The sequence below is a fragment of the Berghia stephanieae genome, chromosome 12, assembly GCF_034508935.2.
Source record: "Berghia stephanieae isolate SIO BIC M18660-M18661 chromosome 12, UCSD_Bste_1.3, whole genome shotgun sequence".
Lineage (NCBI taxonomy): Eukaryota > Metazoa > Mollusca > Gastropoda > Nudibranchia > Aeolidiidae > Berghia > Berghia stephanieae.
In genome coordinates, this window is record NC_088371.1 from 9,585,348 (window position 1) to 9,603,215 (window position 17,868).

Below are 17,868 nucleotides of genomic sequence, written 5' to 3' on the forward strand. Positions count from 1 at the left end.
CCTCTTTTAAAACAATTTCCCTTTTTTTGACCTTGCTGATCTTCGAAATACAATTTAGCATCTCCTTGTCCCTAAACAATGTTTTTAGCTTTTGTCCCACCCGCTAGTTGAATGGTATAGGACTCTGGGTTGAACAGCTTGTTAAATCTTATGAACTTTTCACTTTCTTTTACGATATGTGTCGTCGCACCACTGTCAATAAGAATATGATTATTTTCACCACATGATGACTTGCTCAGGTTATTAACGCTGAATGTGAAATGATGATTTTCATAATTAGTATCAGGCGGATCTGTTGTTAGTGACCGTACCGACTGCTGTTTGTTTTCTCGTTTGAATTTGGACCTGCAGTATTTCGTTTCATGTGTATACGAATCACAAAAAACTACAAAATTTTGGTTTGTTTGAGTTTGCATGTGGGCGAGGGTTATTAGGTTGCCACGACTGTGGGCGTGGGTTGTTAGTTTGCCACGACGGTGGGTGTGGGTTGTTAGTTTGCCATGACGGTGGGCGTGGGTTGTTATGTTGTTGTCTAGGTTTCTTGAAGCATTCACTGATATGGTGAGATTTTGTCTTGCAGAATGAACACCAGGTAGAGTGCCTTTGAGGCTGTGGCTCAGCGGCCATTGACATAATTGAAGACGATGTGGTTTTATTATTGTGTAAATTCTCTTGGTCTTCGTAATTTCTGAGAGGAATTTTGAAATCAGCGAAATTTAAATCACTTTCTTTTTGATTTATTACCGCTGTAAACGCTTTGTACTGCGATGGAAGAGCTTTCATGATCATGGCGATCAGAAGACCATCACTTATTATTTCGTTCGCATCGCGTAGTTGTGCAGCAATTGTTTCAGCTCTTATCAAAAAATCAGTTAAGGGTTCCTGTCCAAGTTGTAAACTAGTAAGCTCAGTATAAAGGGCTATAATCCTTGGTTTACCCTTTAGGAGGTAATGTTCCTTTAGAATTTTCAGGGATATTCTCCCATCATCGATTGCGTCTCTCATAATACAGAGTTATAGTTGCTCACCGAACGGACACCGAACGAACGACTTACCGATCACGTGATCAGTTTTTTTCTCGCGTCCTCTCGTCTAATCTCGTCACTCCGGAATAGAAAGAGGAGGCGGAGCTAATATGATATAACGCAATGAAAGTTCTGTCCGATGACGGGTGGGGGGATATCACCTCTCCAAAACTTACCTTATTATATGAGATCTTGAGATTCTTATCCAATCATCGATTGCTCGTTTGACAGTTCGCTTGTGAACAGTTAGGAGACCATCTCTTGATTTATGGGCAGGCGGCTTTGCGTAAAGGCGGTGAGTGTTGTATACATCAAAGAGTACCGCTGACCGATGGGTAAATAGTGATTGTGTAACCCAAAAGCCCTGCCGACTCGACTGCAAGGTCTTGTATGTAATAACTGCGTCACCATATCAACGCTCAGGAATTAATTAGTGAGGATTCTCAGTATATATATATTAAAAAAACAAACAACGCTTTTGAATCACACGAGATACATCAGTGTGCTCGTCGCATTGAGAATTGAAAAATGAGATATAAATCAAGAAAACCGACCGGAAAATAAAGAAACTATCATTAAATTTAAAAAATTGAGCAATATTTTTTTCAAAATCAATCTACTAGAAAAATTTTTATTTCTAAACCTATTTTTGTGAAACAAAGATAAATGTTCTCCTTTTTGCAAGCTGTTCAACAATGTGGTTTTCAAATTAATCGTATACGTAATCATTTGGAAGCTCCCGAGAAAGGTATTTTTGTGTAATCTCTTTCACACACACGCGCACGCACACACACACACAAACAAATATATACAAACAATACACAAACAATACACATCCCTGGTCATCTATTGCCTATATTATTAATGTTAATATATACATCCCATGCTGATTGTCACTACCCCCCCCCCCCCCCACCCCCCAACCATTTCCACCATCCAAGTACCAGCGGCCTTTTCTCTTTGATTTCGTATCATGGTCTACCCGAAGCCCAACACCTCGATCGTTTGTGGGTCAACCCCCCCCCCTCCACCCTCCCCCCACCTTCGCCCGTAATCAATTTATAATTTTCTCTCTGTATAGAGCGCCACGTGCACAATTATATACTATTGAATGACACTGACCTTGCCCCTCCCCTAACACAAGCCAACAGCAACCCAAGCTATCCTCTATCACGTGACCTTAGATCCGATGCTGCATACCGCTTGAGAGTCTTCACTATCCAGATCTCGTTCATGGTCACGTGAGAAGGCTATATCCGTTCGGGTTCGGCGTCTCGTTCGACCCGATTTCGTTAAAAGCCTAATGAGGGACAATGAACGATCATCTAAGCATTGGATGAGCACCGCGAAGCATTCTGCGTTTTTATCCGTATCTGGAGTTTCTTCATTGATGTTTGTTTTTGTTTTAAGGGTTTTACGGCGCTTCCAACACATTTAGGTTATATCAGCGCCAGTAAAAAGGAAGAAAATGGGATAGTCAAAAGTTATAGAATTACAATTAAAGCACCCAAGAAAAAGTAAGACAAAAGGGGAACTGGGAACAAATAGGGATCAGATGTAGAATCCAAGAGCATACCACCCATGTACTTAGTTTGAGATCACCTATAAGTCTCATCCGGACACAAGCACAAAATCCAACAAAGAGGAATACACTCAAATGCTTTCATTATACATTAAAAATAATATAATAATACAAAACAGAGAGATGATTTACAAGGAAAAAAATATCATCTCCCAAAACAATAACTATGCATTTGACTGTTTCCCTCCCAGCAGGGACTTCGACCAGGACCAGGACAAAACCAAGTAATCTCATTCCAAGACAAAGACAGAAAGCATGTTGGAATACAGATATAAGGGGATAGAAGACACAGTATGTACCCCCCCCCCCCTGCCCGCTATGGGAGGTCAGGATCCCCACCCAGTCTTCATTGATGAAGATGTGGTGTAGACCTTTAAGTCTCATAAGACCTAAGAACTTCAGGTGCCACATTTCGAAGTTTCGTTCATCGCCGTTAAAAATAGGTATTCTTTTCAAATGGTCTTTGCAAAATAAAGAAGTGAACCTCAGGGCCCGTTTTCATGAACGTGGACTAGATTTAGTTATTTACTAGTCTTATCAAGATAAAAGTTATTCTGCTGGCATTATATTATAACTGAGTGAAAAAATGTAAAATATTTTTGGCAAATTTTATCATTTTCAAGTGCCTTACCATGCCCAATGACAATACATCATGCACATCTTCTTGGATATGTGGGACTTGTGACACAACAGTGACATGGAATGATATAGGAGTAGTCTGTGATAGATGTAATCGGTGGTACCGTGGACTCTGTCAGAGTATCGGGTCAGCAACATATAACCAACTAAATGATAGCAGCGAACAATGGTTACTGTGCCGTATGTGGCAATCCCAACAGCAGGACTGCTTTTGACCTCCATGGTGTTGACTCATTAGCAAACCTTTCCCATTCTCTCTCAACTCTGAGTGATTCTTTTTTTGGCACCACCCCCACCAAAACATTTAAGCCTTTCCATGCCTCCACCCCTTCTAGAGCAGGACAACAAAACAAATGGAAAGACAGGCCACTAAAAATACTCAATATTAATTTTCAGTCTGTAAGTTCCAAAAGAGCAGAGTTCCCCCATCTCATTGACAGTCTAAAACCAGATATTATTATTGGAACTGAAACATGGCTAGACCCTGACATTTCGGATGCAGAAATTTTCCCACACAACTTCAAGCTATATCGAAAGGATCGAAATCGCAATGGAGGAGGGGTCTTGATAGCGGTTAGAGACAACATTGACAGCTACAAAGTACCAGACCTGGAAGTGGAAGATTATGAAATAATATGGGCACACAAACTAAAAGGAAGGCGCTCACTCTATGTTGCAGCATTCTATAGACCAAATGTTGCTGACACTGATAGATAGTCTTGCTGGGCTCCAAATAACCCTACAAAGAGCAACCCAGATGAAGAATGTGCACCTCCTTATTGGGGGAGACTTCAACTTCCCATGATGGAACTGGAACTCTATGAAATTAAAAGAAAAATGACCATTTCCAAACCTACACCTTAACTTCGTGGATATTGTTAACGACCATGGACTACAACAGATAATCGATGAACCCACGAGGGGAGAAAATACACTAGACTTAGTTCTTACCAACTCACCACAACTAATACCAAGGGTGGAAATCATTCCAGGCCTCTCAGACCATGATATTCCATACTGCAAGTTTAGCCTCAATACAACAAAAAAAAGGCTCAACCTATTCAAGAAATTCCCCTCTACGCCAAGGCAAACTGGGAAAACTTAAGAAATTCTGCAAAAAATATCAGCTGCAATATTCTCTCCAATGAATATAAGTCCACAACTGAAGACCTATGGTGCGACTTCAAAAACGCATTACTGGAAGCCGTCAAGGAGTTCATACCTCACAAGACCACCAAAAGCAAGACCAGCATGCCATGGATAACATCACATTTAAAAAGAATGATCGCAAAGAAGAAGCGCCTGTACAGAAAGATGGAAAAATCTGGTGACGAAAAACTAACAACAGAAATTCGCATCCTGAAGCAGACAATACAGCGCGAAATGAGACGTAGTTACTGGTCTCACCTCAATGGCATCTTTAGCGATGAAAATGAAAATAAATCACAACATTTTTTAAGATTTTGGTCATATATAAAAAAACAAAAATCTAATAAAGTTGGCATAGCACCACTAAGAAAGGAAGGACATCTCATTTCAGACCCCAAAAGAGCAGGCAGAGATCCTTAACAAACAGTTCCAATCTGTCTTCAGTGAGGGAAAAGAATTTTCAAATGCAGATTTCTTAACAAGACATCAATGAAGACCACCAACACTCCTATAATGAAGGACATTACCATCACAGAAGAAGGAGTAATGAAACTACTACTTAACCCTATTTTCATACTAAAATAGAAAGTCCTATTTCCTGATTTGGGGTCCATTTGGCCCCCATGACTTGCAAAGAGAAAAATACTAGAAAGTCCTATTTTCTGATTTGGGGTCCATTTGGACCCCATGACTTGCACATAGTAAAATACTAGAAAGTCCTATTTATTTCTTATTTGAGGGCCATTTATCCCCCATGCTTGTACTATGGAAAATTCAGTTAAAATCATATTTTCTCATTAAATGTATATAGGCAATATAAGTTTGCATCATTTTGTTGTTTTTGTTGTGACATTATGCATCTATTTATTTAGTGACATAGTCGTGTCAATATGATCCACAACTTACTGGTAGATGGCATCTACAATAATTGACTTGGTGATTTTGTTTCCTGTTTGCTGTCCAATATGATGAGTGCCAGTTTCAGTTACCTACTTTTTCATCAACTCTAATCAAGAAACATCCAAGTAAGTACTAACTCATTCCTTTTTTTTTCATTAGATATGTGATGTATGAAGATTATTCTGACACTTATCCTATGTAACGAAAAATGAATTGTTAATTTTATGATTGTAGTAGCAGCTAGAGTCGCCAAATATGAAATGATGAAACAATAATGGATACATGAAAGCGCTAATATTCAATTTAATGTTTCTTCCAATACTTGCCTTATTTTCGCTTCTCGATTATCTTTTATTCTTGTGTGTACCCTACCTAACCACAGATTTGTTTGTAACTTCTTATGTGAAGTGATTTATTTTCTTGTACCGTTATTCAATCTCTAGATGAACTAAATTAGCTTAAATGTCTACATTATGTTTCAGTCATATTGTATTGATATTATTGCTTTTGAATTTTTGAATTTGCTAACTAAATGATTTGTATGTTGCTGGGTGTTTTCTTTTTTAATTTGCAGCCATCCGTTATGTGGTCTAAATTATGTTGCATTGGACCTAAACCATGACGAATGGAGAAAGTGTAACATCCTTGGTAGTTTGAATGCTCAGATATACATTGAGTTGTAGTCTGCTGGGGCAACCCCAGTGCATGTCACCTACTATATATTTAAAACTGAATGGTACCTATTACATTTATATGTGTAATGGTTGTTAGCTCGGAGTTATAAAGGCATCATATGAAATCTAATATGAGAATCTGAGTTTCAATTCTGATTGTTAGAATGTAATTTCTCCAAACAGTAACAGCATTATCAAGTATGTTTCTATTGTATGAAATAGTAAAATAAATATTAAGTTGGTGTAAGATTAGTTTATCTTTAACCAGTGAATTGACAGAATATCATCAATTAATAATGCAAGATAAAGATGAGCTGCTGCAAATCGAGTTTCAGGTAATGGATGATTTTCCCCCACGATGATAATGATGAAGGTATAAATTAATAATATTGACAACTCATCAATTTTTGGATTTATTGGCTGCAAAGACTTCAGAGTAAAAGCCGTTTTTTTAAAGATGAAAAATCGAACAGTTATACCTCTTTTATCTGACTCGTTGGATGTGACTTTCAGCATATCACAGCAAATCCATGAAGACAACGAGAAAATTACATTGTTTTGTAATCACATTACTCTCAGATACTTTCATATTTGATGTTTTCTTTATTTCTACATGACAATAATTGTCAATTGGGGATTCCAGTAAAATAAAGTTTTCAAAATAATAATAATATACTCACATCCCCAAAATACCCCCCCCCTTCTCTCTCTCTCTCTCTCTCTCTCTCTCTCTCTCTCTCTCTCTCTCTCTCTCTCTCTCTCTCTCTCTCTCTCTCTCTTTTTCATCGCCATTTCCAGTTGTGTGTTCCTTCCCAATATAATTTTTTTCTCCTAATCCTTCAGACATTGGATGTATTTCACCATTTCATTGGATTGGGAATGATACAAGCTCTTCAAATGAAAGCATCACTGATGAAGAAATGTCACTGATTCTGCTGCAGCCAGATCCAGAAATAGATGCCACCGATTCTGAATCTGAGGTAGATGAAGCTGAAGAAACAATAGAAGTTGGCAACTTCCAAAATACATTGTTTGTGGAGGAATGCACTGCTTGGAATAAGAACAAAATTCCACATATAGGAAGAATTCTATCAAAGTTCATAAAATCCAAAAGAACCACGTCATGCATTTGAAAATTGAAAAAGCCTGCCTCAGGAGTATTCTATTTTTTTCACTAAGAAAATGAAAAGTAGTCTTGTGGTGATATGTACGAAGAAGGGACAAGAACAAAATGTACAAGTGCAAGATGGGAGAATAAGATCAACAGCACAGCAGGAAGAGGAAGAATGCGAAAAGGGGAAGATCAATAAAATGTCCGAGAAAAAATGATGTAAAATTCAGAAAGACTTGCAGATGTGGAGAATTTACATGTTCACAGCGTAGCAGAATAATATGTACTTCTCTTGTAAATGAATATGTTCACATGCTTTGATCAGAAAAAATCATATTTCTAAAACAATATTTCAGTGATAGTGGAACTTTTTTCTTGCCTTTTAATTCATAAAATTTACTATATCTGAGCCTCGGATTAATTTTAATAAATTTTGAATTATGTTTTGCTATTGTTTTTTTTTTTTTTGTTTGTTTCTAATGTTTTTCTACATTTGAAAGGTATTATTGCATCAATGAGAATCAGCATAAATATAGTCAATTGTTACCATTATCAAATTGTATTGGATGATCCTAGATATTGTTGGCACATGCTTCTCTTCGACTCCACTCACTTGTAAAAGTGTTGTCCATGTCTGAATTGCAATTACTTCATAAAACCAACAATCATTCACGAAAAGGAGTTGATGATGATGATGATGATGATGATAATAATATTAATAATAATAAAAACAACCACAGCAATGATAATAATGATAATAATAGTAATAATAATAATAATAATCATCATCATCATCATAATAATAAAAATAATAATAATAATAATAATAATAATAATAATAATGATAATAATAACAACATCAACAATAATACTAATAATAATAATAATAATAATAATAATAATAATAATAATAATAATAATAATAATAATAATAATAATAATAATAAAATTATAACGATACTAACAATAATAAAAATTATCTACTATTATTACTATTATGATGATGATGATGATGATTTTTATTAGTATTATTATTATTATTATCATAATTATTATTATTGTTATTATTATTACTATTATCATTGTTATTATTATTACTATTATTATTGTTATTATTATTTCTATTATTAATGTTATTATTATTATTATTATTATTATTATTATTATTATTATTATTATTATTATTATTATTATTATTATAGAAAATTGTGGAATAAAATGAAAGAAATAGCATTCCTTTGTTGAAAACTTCAGTATTTTTCTATATAAAGTCATGGGGGCCAAATGGACCCCAAATCAGGAAATCGTACTTTCTAGTATTTTTCTCTTTAAAAGTCATGGGGTCCATTTGGACCCCAAATCAGAAAATCTCAAATTCCAGATGAGCATGCTCAGTGTGAGTAAACTATGCACGTGACAAAGATGAAATTTGGCATGATCATGGACCTCATCATTTTAGGAAAAGTCACCAAATTTCAGGTCTCTGTGTCAAAAATTGACTGTTTTATGAATAAAAAAACACCCCCCTGGGGTCTTTTTGGCCCCCAAGTATGGAAATAGGTTTAAACTTAACCCCCACAAAGCCAGTGGTCCTGACAACCTATCCCCCCGCATCAGAACTTGCCCCAGGCATCACAGCCATCTTCAAGTCTTCCTTGGCTTCAGGTGTAATACCATCAGATTGGCGAAATGCCAATGTAACACCCATTTTTAAGAAAGGAGAACACTACGACCCGGCAAAATATAGGCCCATCTCCTTGACATGCATCATCTGCAAACTAATGGAGCACATCATCGTCAGCAACATCATGAAACACTTTGAACAATACAATGTACTAACCGAATACCAACATGGTTTCAGACGTTTACGATCTTGCGAGACCCAACTGCTGGAATTTACGGAAGAGCTGACAACCAATCTGGAGAAGGGACTCCATACAGACGTCCTTATCATGGACTTTGCCAAAGCCTTTGACCGTGTGAATCACAGCCTACTTATGCACAAGATCCGTCATTACGGCATACAGGGCACAACCCAAATATGGATTAATAACTTCCTACATGATCGCCAGCAAGCTGTTATTGTTAACGGATGTCGCTCGACTGAAGTACCTGTTAGATAGGGATGTCTTAGGACCCTGTCTATTCTTGGCATACATTAATGACCTGCCACTTAATCTAACCACAACAGTCAGACTCTTTGCAGACGATACTGCAGTCTACAGCACTGACAATGACAAACTGCAAGCGGATCTGTGTCAAATATAAATATGGGAAGAAAGCTGGGATATGAAGTTCCACCCAGCGAAGTGCGAATCAATGCCCATAACAAGATCAAAAACACCCAAGATAACTGAATACCACTTAGATGGACATACATTGGAGACAGTGAATGTTGCAAAATATCTCGGTGTTAGAATGACACCACAACACCTCAAGTGTATCAGAAATGCTAGAAAAACAACAGTGGCCGAAATTAGAACACCGCAGAAAATCAGCAAGATTAACAATGCTATTTAAGATCAAGCACCACCTCGCTGAATGCCCAGTCATCAAGAAAAAACTAACACCAGCACCTTTGAGACAGAGAAGAGGTAACAACAACCAATACAGTCTCATAATACACAGAACACAATACCGTGGTTTTTCCTTCTTGCCGCGCACAGTCAGGGACTGGAACCAGCTTGACGCTAAAGTGACCGAAGCCACTACAATTGATGCTTTTGTGGCAAGTTGCTATGCAGATACTTAGACCTTACACAAACCATCACTGACCAACGTTGACGACCCCTGAATGTCCCTGGAAATTGATTTCAGACTAACGATTATAAACAAGGAATACAGAGAGATTAGAAAGCAGTTTCATATTTGCCATAAGAATCAACCAATTGATTGTGGGCAATCAAAGGAAGAAGAACATCAACATACACACTAGAATTAGAATGCAATTAGATTTAGACACGATTAAGCTCACTACGAGCCATACCATTTATCTGGTACAAAGGTGTATGATTGATAGTCATCGACAAGATAGACAAGATAGATCATATAAACATAATTTCATAAACGGATTATAACAATTTGGAACATTGGACTTGAAACTAAATAATTATTATGTGTATCAGTCAAGTATTTTGAATTAAAATAAATAAATAAAAATACAAAACCAACAATGGAGAAATACAGTGCCAACATGATATTTAACGTTTAATCATTTTATAATACAATACAACTTTCTATTCAATTTGAGGATTTTCAATGTAGTTACTTTCAAGTCCGTAATTAAAGGGAGTTAACCTATAAAGCAAATATGTTGGAGTAAATATCCTGAGTGACTTGCCTTGTGAAAAAAGAATGGGAAATAAAAAATGTGGCTACCAATACCAATCGTTAAACACAATGAGTCTTGAATGTTATTTTATATAAATATCGAATTACTGAACATAACAGATGGGCATTTTTAAATGCGATACCTTGGCCATCAAACAACCCTCATTAAAACAAATTAGTGAAAATAGAGATAAGGTTTATCTTTTAGACAGACTCGGTTCAAAACTGGTATCAGTAACATGTCATTTTAAAAAAATAATTTTTGCTGCTGTAAAGCTTTAAAAAGGCATTGTTCTACCTTTAATGCCTATTTTTTAATATTGTTAAGTAGGTATGGAATTAAGCTGAAACCTTCCTTTTAAGATGATACCAAATTTAACTCTGTACGTTTTTTGATGGCCGAGATATTAATGGTTGAATGACCCAGTTTAAAAATAGTGATTTTCTCGACGGGTGATGTAAAATATATGGGGCTTTTTTATGCCACAAATATGACATTGTCCATTGTGGTACAAACTTTAACTCTTCACCTCATCCTCCTTTTTATATTCATTTCGATAGCTTAATCCTCCAGTTTTTCCACATTTAATACTATACATTTGCCCCTTCATATTATAATTCTCCTATCCTATACAAGAGGTATTCTTTCATCTGGCATTCTCTTGATAAAATTGCAGAGTGAGTTTATTTGATTTTAGAGTGGAAAAGTTTGGTCTTGATGCTGTCTCCTTTGTTAAGACACGTAACACACAATTACCCCACTCAACTCGGGAGTGAATGAGTCTTTCCTGGCCATAGACAGTGACAGATATTGTAAGACTGTTAGTACAAAAACTATACCTAACAGTTAACTGGTATGTACTGTATGCAATGGTAAAATTGCTCTATATGGCCTGCTTGGGGAAAAGAATGAATGATAGTGAAACACATTGAGCATGGTAACTCCTTGGAAATGCACAATATTGATTTATTTATTAATGTAACACCATCAAGGGTTATACGAATGTAAAGGCGGTCAGTGACAACTTGGGCTATGTGGAGGTCATGGGTCATCATAGTCTGGGCCTGATGAATGACAACAATGAGAGACTTTCCGACGTGTGTGTCCTAGCAAAGCATACTTCTCAGAAAATGTCTTTCCACACGTCACACATTAATTTGACTTTTCACCAGTACGAGTTCTAACGTGTCGCAGTGAATCTGAATTCCAAGTAAATGCATTTTCACAAGTCACACATTTAAGTGGTATTTCTCCTGTATAAGCTCGGATGTGTTAATATAAATATGAATTTTGAGTAAATGCTTTACCCCACAAGTCACACAATATTATGGTTCATCCCCTGTATGAGTTCTCACATGTATTTTTTAATGTGAACTCCGAGTAAATGCCTTTCCAGGAGTGACACATTTAAATGGCTTTTCTCCTGTATGAGTTCTAATGTGTACTTGTAAATTTGAATTTCGAGTAAATGTTTTTCCACAGGCGACACATTTAAATGGCTTTTCTCCTGTATGACTTCTAATATGTACTTGTAAATGTGAATTCACAATATATGCCTTTCCACAGGTTGGACATAAAAATAGTCTTTCACCTGTATGAGTTCTAAAGCGTACTTGTAAATCTGAATTCCTAGTATATGCCTTTCCGCAAGCAACACATTTAAATGGCTTTTCTCCTGTATGAGTTCTAATGTGTACTTGTAAATCTGAATTCAAAATATATGCCTTTCCACAGGTTGGACATTTAAATGGTCTTTCTCCTGTATGAGTATGAGTTCTAATGTGTACTTGTAAGTCTGAATTCCTAGCAAATGCCTTTCCACAAATGACACATTTAAATGGTCTTTCTCCTGTATGAATTCTGATGTGTACTTGTAAATGTGAATTCTGAGTAAATGCCTTTCCACAGGTTACACAGATATGTGGCTTTTCTCCAGTTTGGATTCTTGAGTGATTTTACAACTGTGAAGTTGTAGTGTTTTGAGATTTTGTATTAACTTGAGGCTCGTCTATTTGACTAAAATTAAATACAGTAAAATTACTTTCAACCGAAAGAAGATAAACTGAAAAATACCTTAAACCGCAAAGAATTTAATAAATTGTGCTAGTTTCTTCATTATCTTTGTACTAATTCTCACTATGAACCGAAATACTTCTAAGCACGACTTTCTTTAAACCGAAACAACTTGAGAGCACCTCCCCTTTTTCTCTTTCTATTTTTCTTCAAAAATTCGGCAAAGAGCCTAAGTATAAGATGAGGGTGTGGGGTGGGGGCTTCAATCACTGCACTTGGTCTTGGCCATCACCACAATCGCACAGACTGGAAAAGGAAGAAACGAGTGACTGGCAGGCAACAATGGAGGAATGAGGGGGAAGTGGGGGTGTAGAATCACGCAGGCGAGATGGTCTCGCTCGTGTGTTGATGCTTTGGATTTTCAACATGACACTAAGTGGGTTGGGTGTAGACAACTTACCATTGACATCCATTCCATTTCCACTTTGTTTTAATTGTGTGTGTGTGTGGGGGGGGGGGGGGGGGGGGAGTATGTAGTTAGGCTTTTGAACCTAATGGCAATTCAACAAAAAAGGGGTGTGTAGTAAACAGCTTAGCATTGACACGCCTTTTCATTTTACTTCACCTCTGAGTCGCTGCGCATCATTGATTGTCAATTATCATTATCATACAAGACCTTCGATCTTATTTTAGCTTTACATGTTACAAAAAGATGTTTAAAAGAAAGCACTGTGCTTACACATTGGAGTTTTAAAAAAAAAATCTAGTCCATGAAAAAAAAGTTGAGCAAGACGGAGACATTGTAAAAAACACGGCATCCCGAATTCAACTCTTTCAACACTTTGATTAGAAAAACAAACCTCCCATAAATATTTTTAAAACACCCAAAAACAAAATAATAATAAGGAAAAGAAAAACAAAGGAAGAAAAAAACAAAACAAAGCAAAACATGAATATAAATAAATAAATGGTGACTAAGGCAACCTTTATTTAAGGGGAAACAACCCATGATACGATTGAATAAGCAATTCAATAGTACGACCCTTGAAAAACATTGCAAAACGGGTACTTGCTTTAAACCAAAATGTCTTTAAACCGAAATGGTTTAGAAGGTCCCCAGAATTTCGGTTTAAAGTAATTCTACTGTATTTGATCTGGTCTACAGTGGTTTGTAGAAAGATGTTCCAAAGTTGTATCATGATTGTTCTGGAAATCAGTTCCAGGCTCTTGCCATTCCACACAACTGTCTGTAGTTTCATCCACATCAATTTCAATTTGGACATCTTCATGAAGTCCACCATTCAAAGACTGGCCACAGCTGTCAACATCGTTGCTATCTGTAGAAATAGACAAGAGTATTCTTACCTTCACAAACTAATAACTTAAAAATCTATTGAAGTGATAAATTTCCCCCAAGTAAAGAATTAAATGTTTGTGTAAATTACTTTTACTTCTACTACTACTACTACTATTATTATTATTATTATTATTATTATTATTATTATTATTATTATTATTATTATTATTATTATTATTATTTGATATAGCGCCAGTATCCACAAATAGTGCTCAGAAGTGCTTTACAATAGTTTTTTTAGTAGTATCACACATGTTCAATCATTCGACTACAAAATCACTACAACAGTCATATACATATCTTGTTCGAAGTTCATGTCTGCAGATCGGGATTTGGCCCAATGTGTCGAGAGTTGTGCGAAGATTGTACGATTACTCTATATATTATTTTGGTATTCTTCACAAGGGTAAGCGTTTGACACTGTGAACCCTCACTTGCACTTGCATCAAACAACACATAGGTGTTAAGATTGTCCCAACTATCGGGAGCCTGTGTAATGGTAACATGTCTGCTGACTCTGACCGGTAATCAGGTTTGGGCCGTTTGAGATTTGAGGTTCAATCCCCAGTCGAAATCGACTGATTTTTGGGATGTTTTTTTTTTTTTTCGTGTATTTTTCTTTCTTGCGTTGTCTGGCACCTTTCATACACACTTGTTCAGTTCTGTATCTTACACCGGTGCCTGTCGCCTGCTCCTTAATTTCTTAATTAGTCTAGACGTCTAGATAGTGTAACTGTAACCAAAGAGGTGACCTCGCCCCAAAGCCAAAGGCTTTACCAATGCCTACCTCTTTGTTGTTTTTAGCCAGCCGTTTCTATGAGTAGACACAAATCGTATTAAACTTACCTATGAGTATCAAACAATAATATTTCCTCCCACAACATTAAGGAGACAGACATTTATCTAAAAGAATAAACTAATTTTCTGGGCAAATCTTTCGTTTACAAAGCGCTGTGATTATTCTCAGACACGTCTGCCAATAAAGAAAATCGATTATTTTTTTAAAGACTGTCTGAGTCTGCCAATAACGATGGACGGTTATACTTATACACAGACACTTTTTTGAAATTCCGCTCATTTAAACCTTTATCCACATCCCAAAATATGGAACCTTTCTTAATGCACATATAAATAAGAAAAGTTATTAAATGATCAATAATAGCATAAAATTAACCAACAATAAATCAGCTTGTCAGAATCGACACTGTAGGTTCGAATCCTGGTTCGCCACTTTTTTTTTTTTTTTTTTAGTCTTTTTTCTCAGAGCGTTGAGCATTTAAATATTTTTCTTTTTTATAGAATATTGCAAATTGTAATATTCGTCCCCACTTGGATCTCAAAAAGTACGAGGGCTCTTTCAGAAATAACCGAAAAATGCCCATTGCTCAGCAAACAGTGGAGATTTTTTAATTCTGTAAACGACATGATATTCCTTATTTCCTTACGGATATTCCCAGAAATTATGAAGTGCATCATTTTGCACAATGAATTTCTAGACGATTTTAAAGATGGCGGCCCACCTTGAAACTTGGTCAAAGGAGGAAATCAGAGCTGTCATACGTTTTTTGAACGCCAAAAGTCTGAATCCTACCGAAATTCATTAAGAACTTCAGAGTGTATATGGTGAGCATGTTATAAGCCGTACACAAGTCTATCACTGGTGTAATTTGTTTGAAGCCGGCCATTCCGACTTGACAGACAGGGAAGGGAGAGGGTGTTCGATAACTGCGACGTCAGAAGACAATGTGAAGCGAGTTGATGAGCTTATTCGTCAAGACAGGAGGTTGAAACTTCATGAAATCGCAAGCAGTCTTGAAATTTCGGAAACGTCTGCCCATAGAATTGTATTTGATGAACTTGGCTACAGAAAAGTCAGCGCAAGATGGGTTCCTAAGCAATTGACAGACAATCATAAAGAACAAAGATTGGACATCTGCAGGGAACTTTTGAGAAGAAGCAAGAGCTCACGCAGGGTTCACGGGCATACTGCCAACGCCGGCGGAGACTTTCTAGGGTACGATGTGACTTTTCTTGACAGCATAGTCACCGGTGATGAGACTTGGTTGCACCATTGCACCCCAGAAACAAAGCAAGATTCGATGACATGGAAACATCCATCCTCACCTGTCGCGAAGAAATTCAAAGTCATGCGGTCAGCAAAGAAAATAATGGGAACTATTTTCTGGGACAGTCGTGGTGTTATTCTGTTCGAAACCTTACAACCTGGAGAAACAATCAATGCTGCAAGGTACTGCCAAACTCTTGACAAGCTTAGGGAGGTCATTCGCAGAAAGCGCCCAGGGCAGTTGACCAACGGGGTCATTTTGCAACACGACAACGCTACACCCCACACAGCACGAGTGACGCAAGGTTGGCTAGAGAAATATGGATGGGAGGTTTTGCCACACCCACCACACAGTCCAGATATCGCACCATCTGATTATCACCTCTTTGGGCCACTGAAACATGAGCTGGCAGGAAAGCGCTTTGATGTCGATGAAGAGCTTGTTGACCATGTGCGGAAATGGCTACAAAACCTTGACGGAAATTTCTTCCGAGAGGGTACCTATTCCATGGTGCGGCGTTGGCAGAAGTGTGTCGACAGACTTGGCTGTTACGTAGAGAAATGAAGGACGAGTCAAGGTATGAACACGTGCAAGAATTTTGTTGATAGCATAAAAAACGCGGATTTTACAGGCATTTTTCGGTTAATTATGAAAGAGCCCTCGTATATACTAAAATAATAAATAATTAAAAAGCAAAGAAACTTTTTAAAAATCAGAGGGCAATCAAATGGTCAAATAGAAAAATAAATAAATAAAAACAATTTTTTAAAAATTCATGCTCAGAAACGGAACAGGGAGAAAAGAATAGACTCGCTCAAATAAAAATCAAAACAAAACAAAAACAAACAAACTGAAAGATAATCATAGTATCGTCGATTGCAATAATCATAGTATGGTCGATTGAATATTTCTAAGTTAGAGTCAATGGCAATTTAAATAAGGTTCAGAAAACAAAAAGCTCTCAAGAACAATCCCAAGATGTAGAGTCGTTGCTCATGACTCACATCTCAGTGCTCCTGCAAATAATAGAAGATACCATCATTAAACTACCTCTACTATAGTCAGATTTTTAATAAATCGTGCATATTTTTTTTCTTTTTCTCAGCTGACCCCCCAATGCATAGCTGCAAAAATTTGTATGAACCTCTGAATCAATTTGTCTTACTTTACATGTGCTTATGGATTGCCCATTATACAACGTGCAACGTTCGAACCACTGGGTCACCCCTACAACACTCAACACAAAGCTCTATGGCGAGGCTGAGGACCTAAAGCGGACCACAGACTTCATAGCAGATATCGGACTGCAGCCATAGATGTCCATCAGAGGAACGAAGAAGAAGAAGAAGAATTTGTCTTAATAAAAACATAGTTTTTCATGAATTTTAAAACAATAGGAAAGGATTTCGCTTATTAAAGCTATATTTAAATCGATAACAGGTGAGGATCGGAACTCATAGAAGATTTACATTATCAAAATTATGAATTTTCCGCATATCCATTTTGAAGGAATTCGTTAAACTGGAGTGTTCGGTTAATTGAAGCTTAAACGATATACATGCAGTATTTGAATATGAAGCAATGAATGGCAATTATTAACTATCAGACATCTACATTTTATAACTATCAATACATATTACTGGTAAATACAAATGAAAGTGAAGATAAAGCGTTTCCAATATAATTTTGATTGCAAAAGTTTGAGAAATAACTTTGTATATGCCACAGAGGATTACACAAATTTATGTAGACTGGTCAAAAGTAAAAATTCATCAATTATGAGACAGTGTCTCCACAAATATGTGCTCAACAATAACAACAATAACAACAACTACAACAACAACCAAGAAATACTGGACACATCAATCAGCACAATCTGATGACGATGATGATGAAAAGGAGAATTAAAACGACTACAGAAAGATTCCAAGCATCACTCTATCCAATGAAATCTAATTTTCCTCTAGTTTGCGAAGGTTGAGGCATGCCTTTTCTCACTCTTTGTTATCATTTATTGCCTC

The 17,868-nt window shown here is 36.6% G+C and overlaps 2 protein-coding genes across 2 annotated transcripts in view; both read right to left on the reverse strand.

Moving 5' to 3' along the window:
* Positions 1-10,268: 10,268 nt before the first annotated feature.
* On the reverse strand, positions 10,269-12,366 carry LOC144957547 (uncharacterized; the record flags this gene model as incomplete). The annotated part of the gene is made up of 1 exon (XM_078888894.1): positions 10,269-12,366. A coding segment is annotated over one exon (591 nt), but the record flags the coding sequence as incomplete, so codon positions are not given.
* A 1,014-nt stretch (positions 12,367-13,380) lies between these two features.
* Positions 13,381-17,868, reverse strand: part of LOC144958063 (uncharacterized) — a 30,168-nt gene continuing 25,680 nt past the window's right edge. Inside the window, exon 5 of the mRNA XM_078889663.1 lies at positions 13,381-13,761. The gene's annotated coding sequence lies outside the window, so the exon portion shown is untranslated. The remainder of the gene's footprint in view (positions 13,762-17,868) is intronic.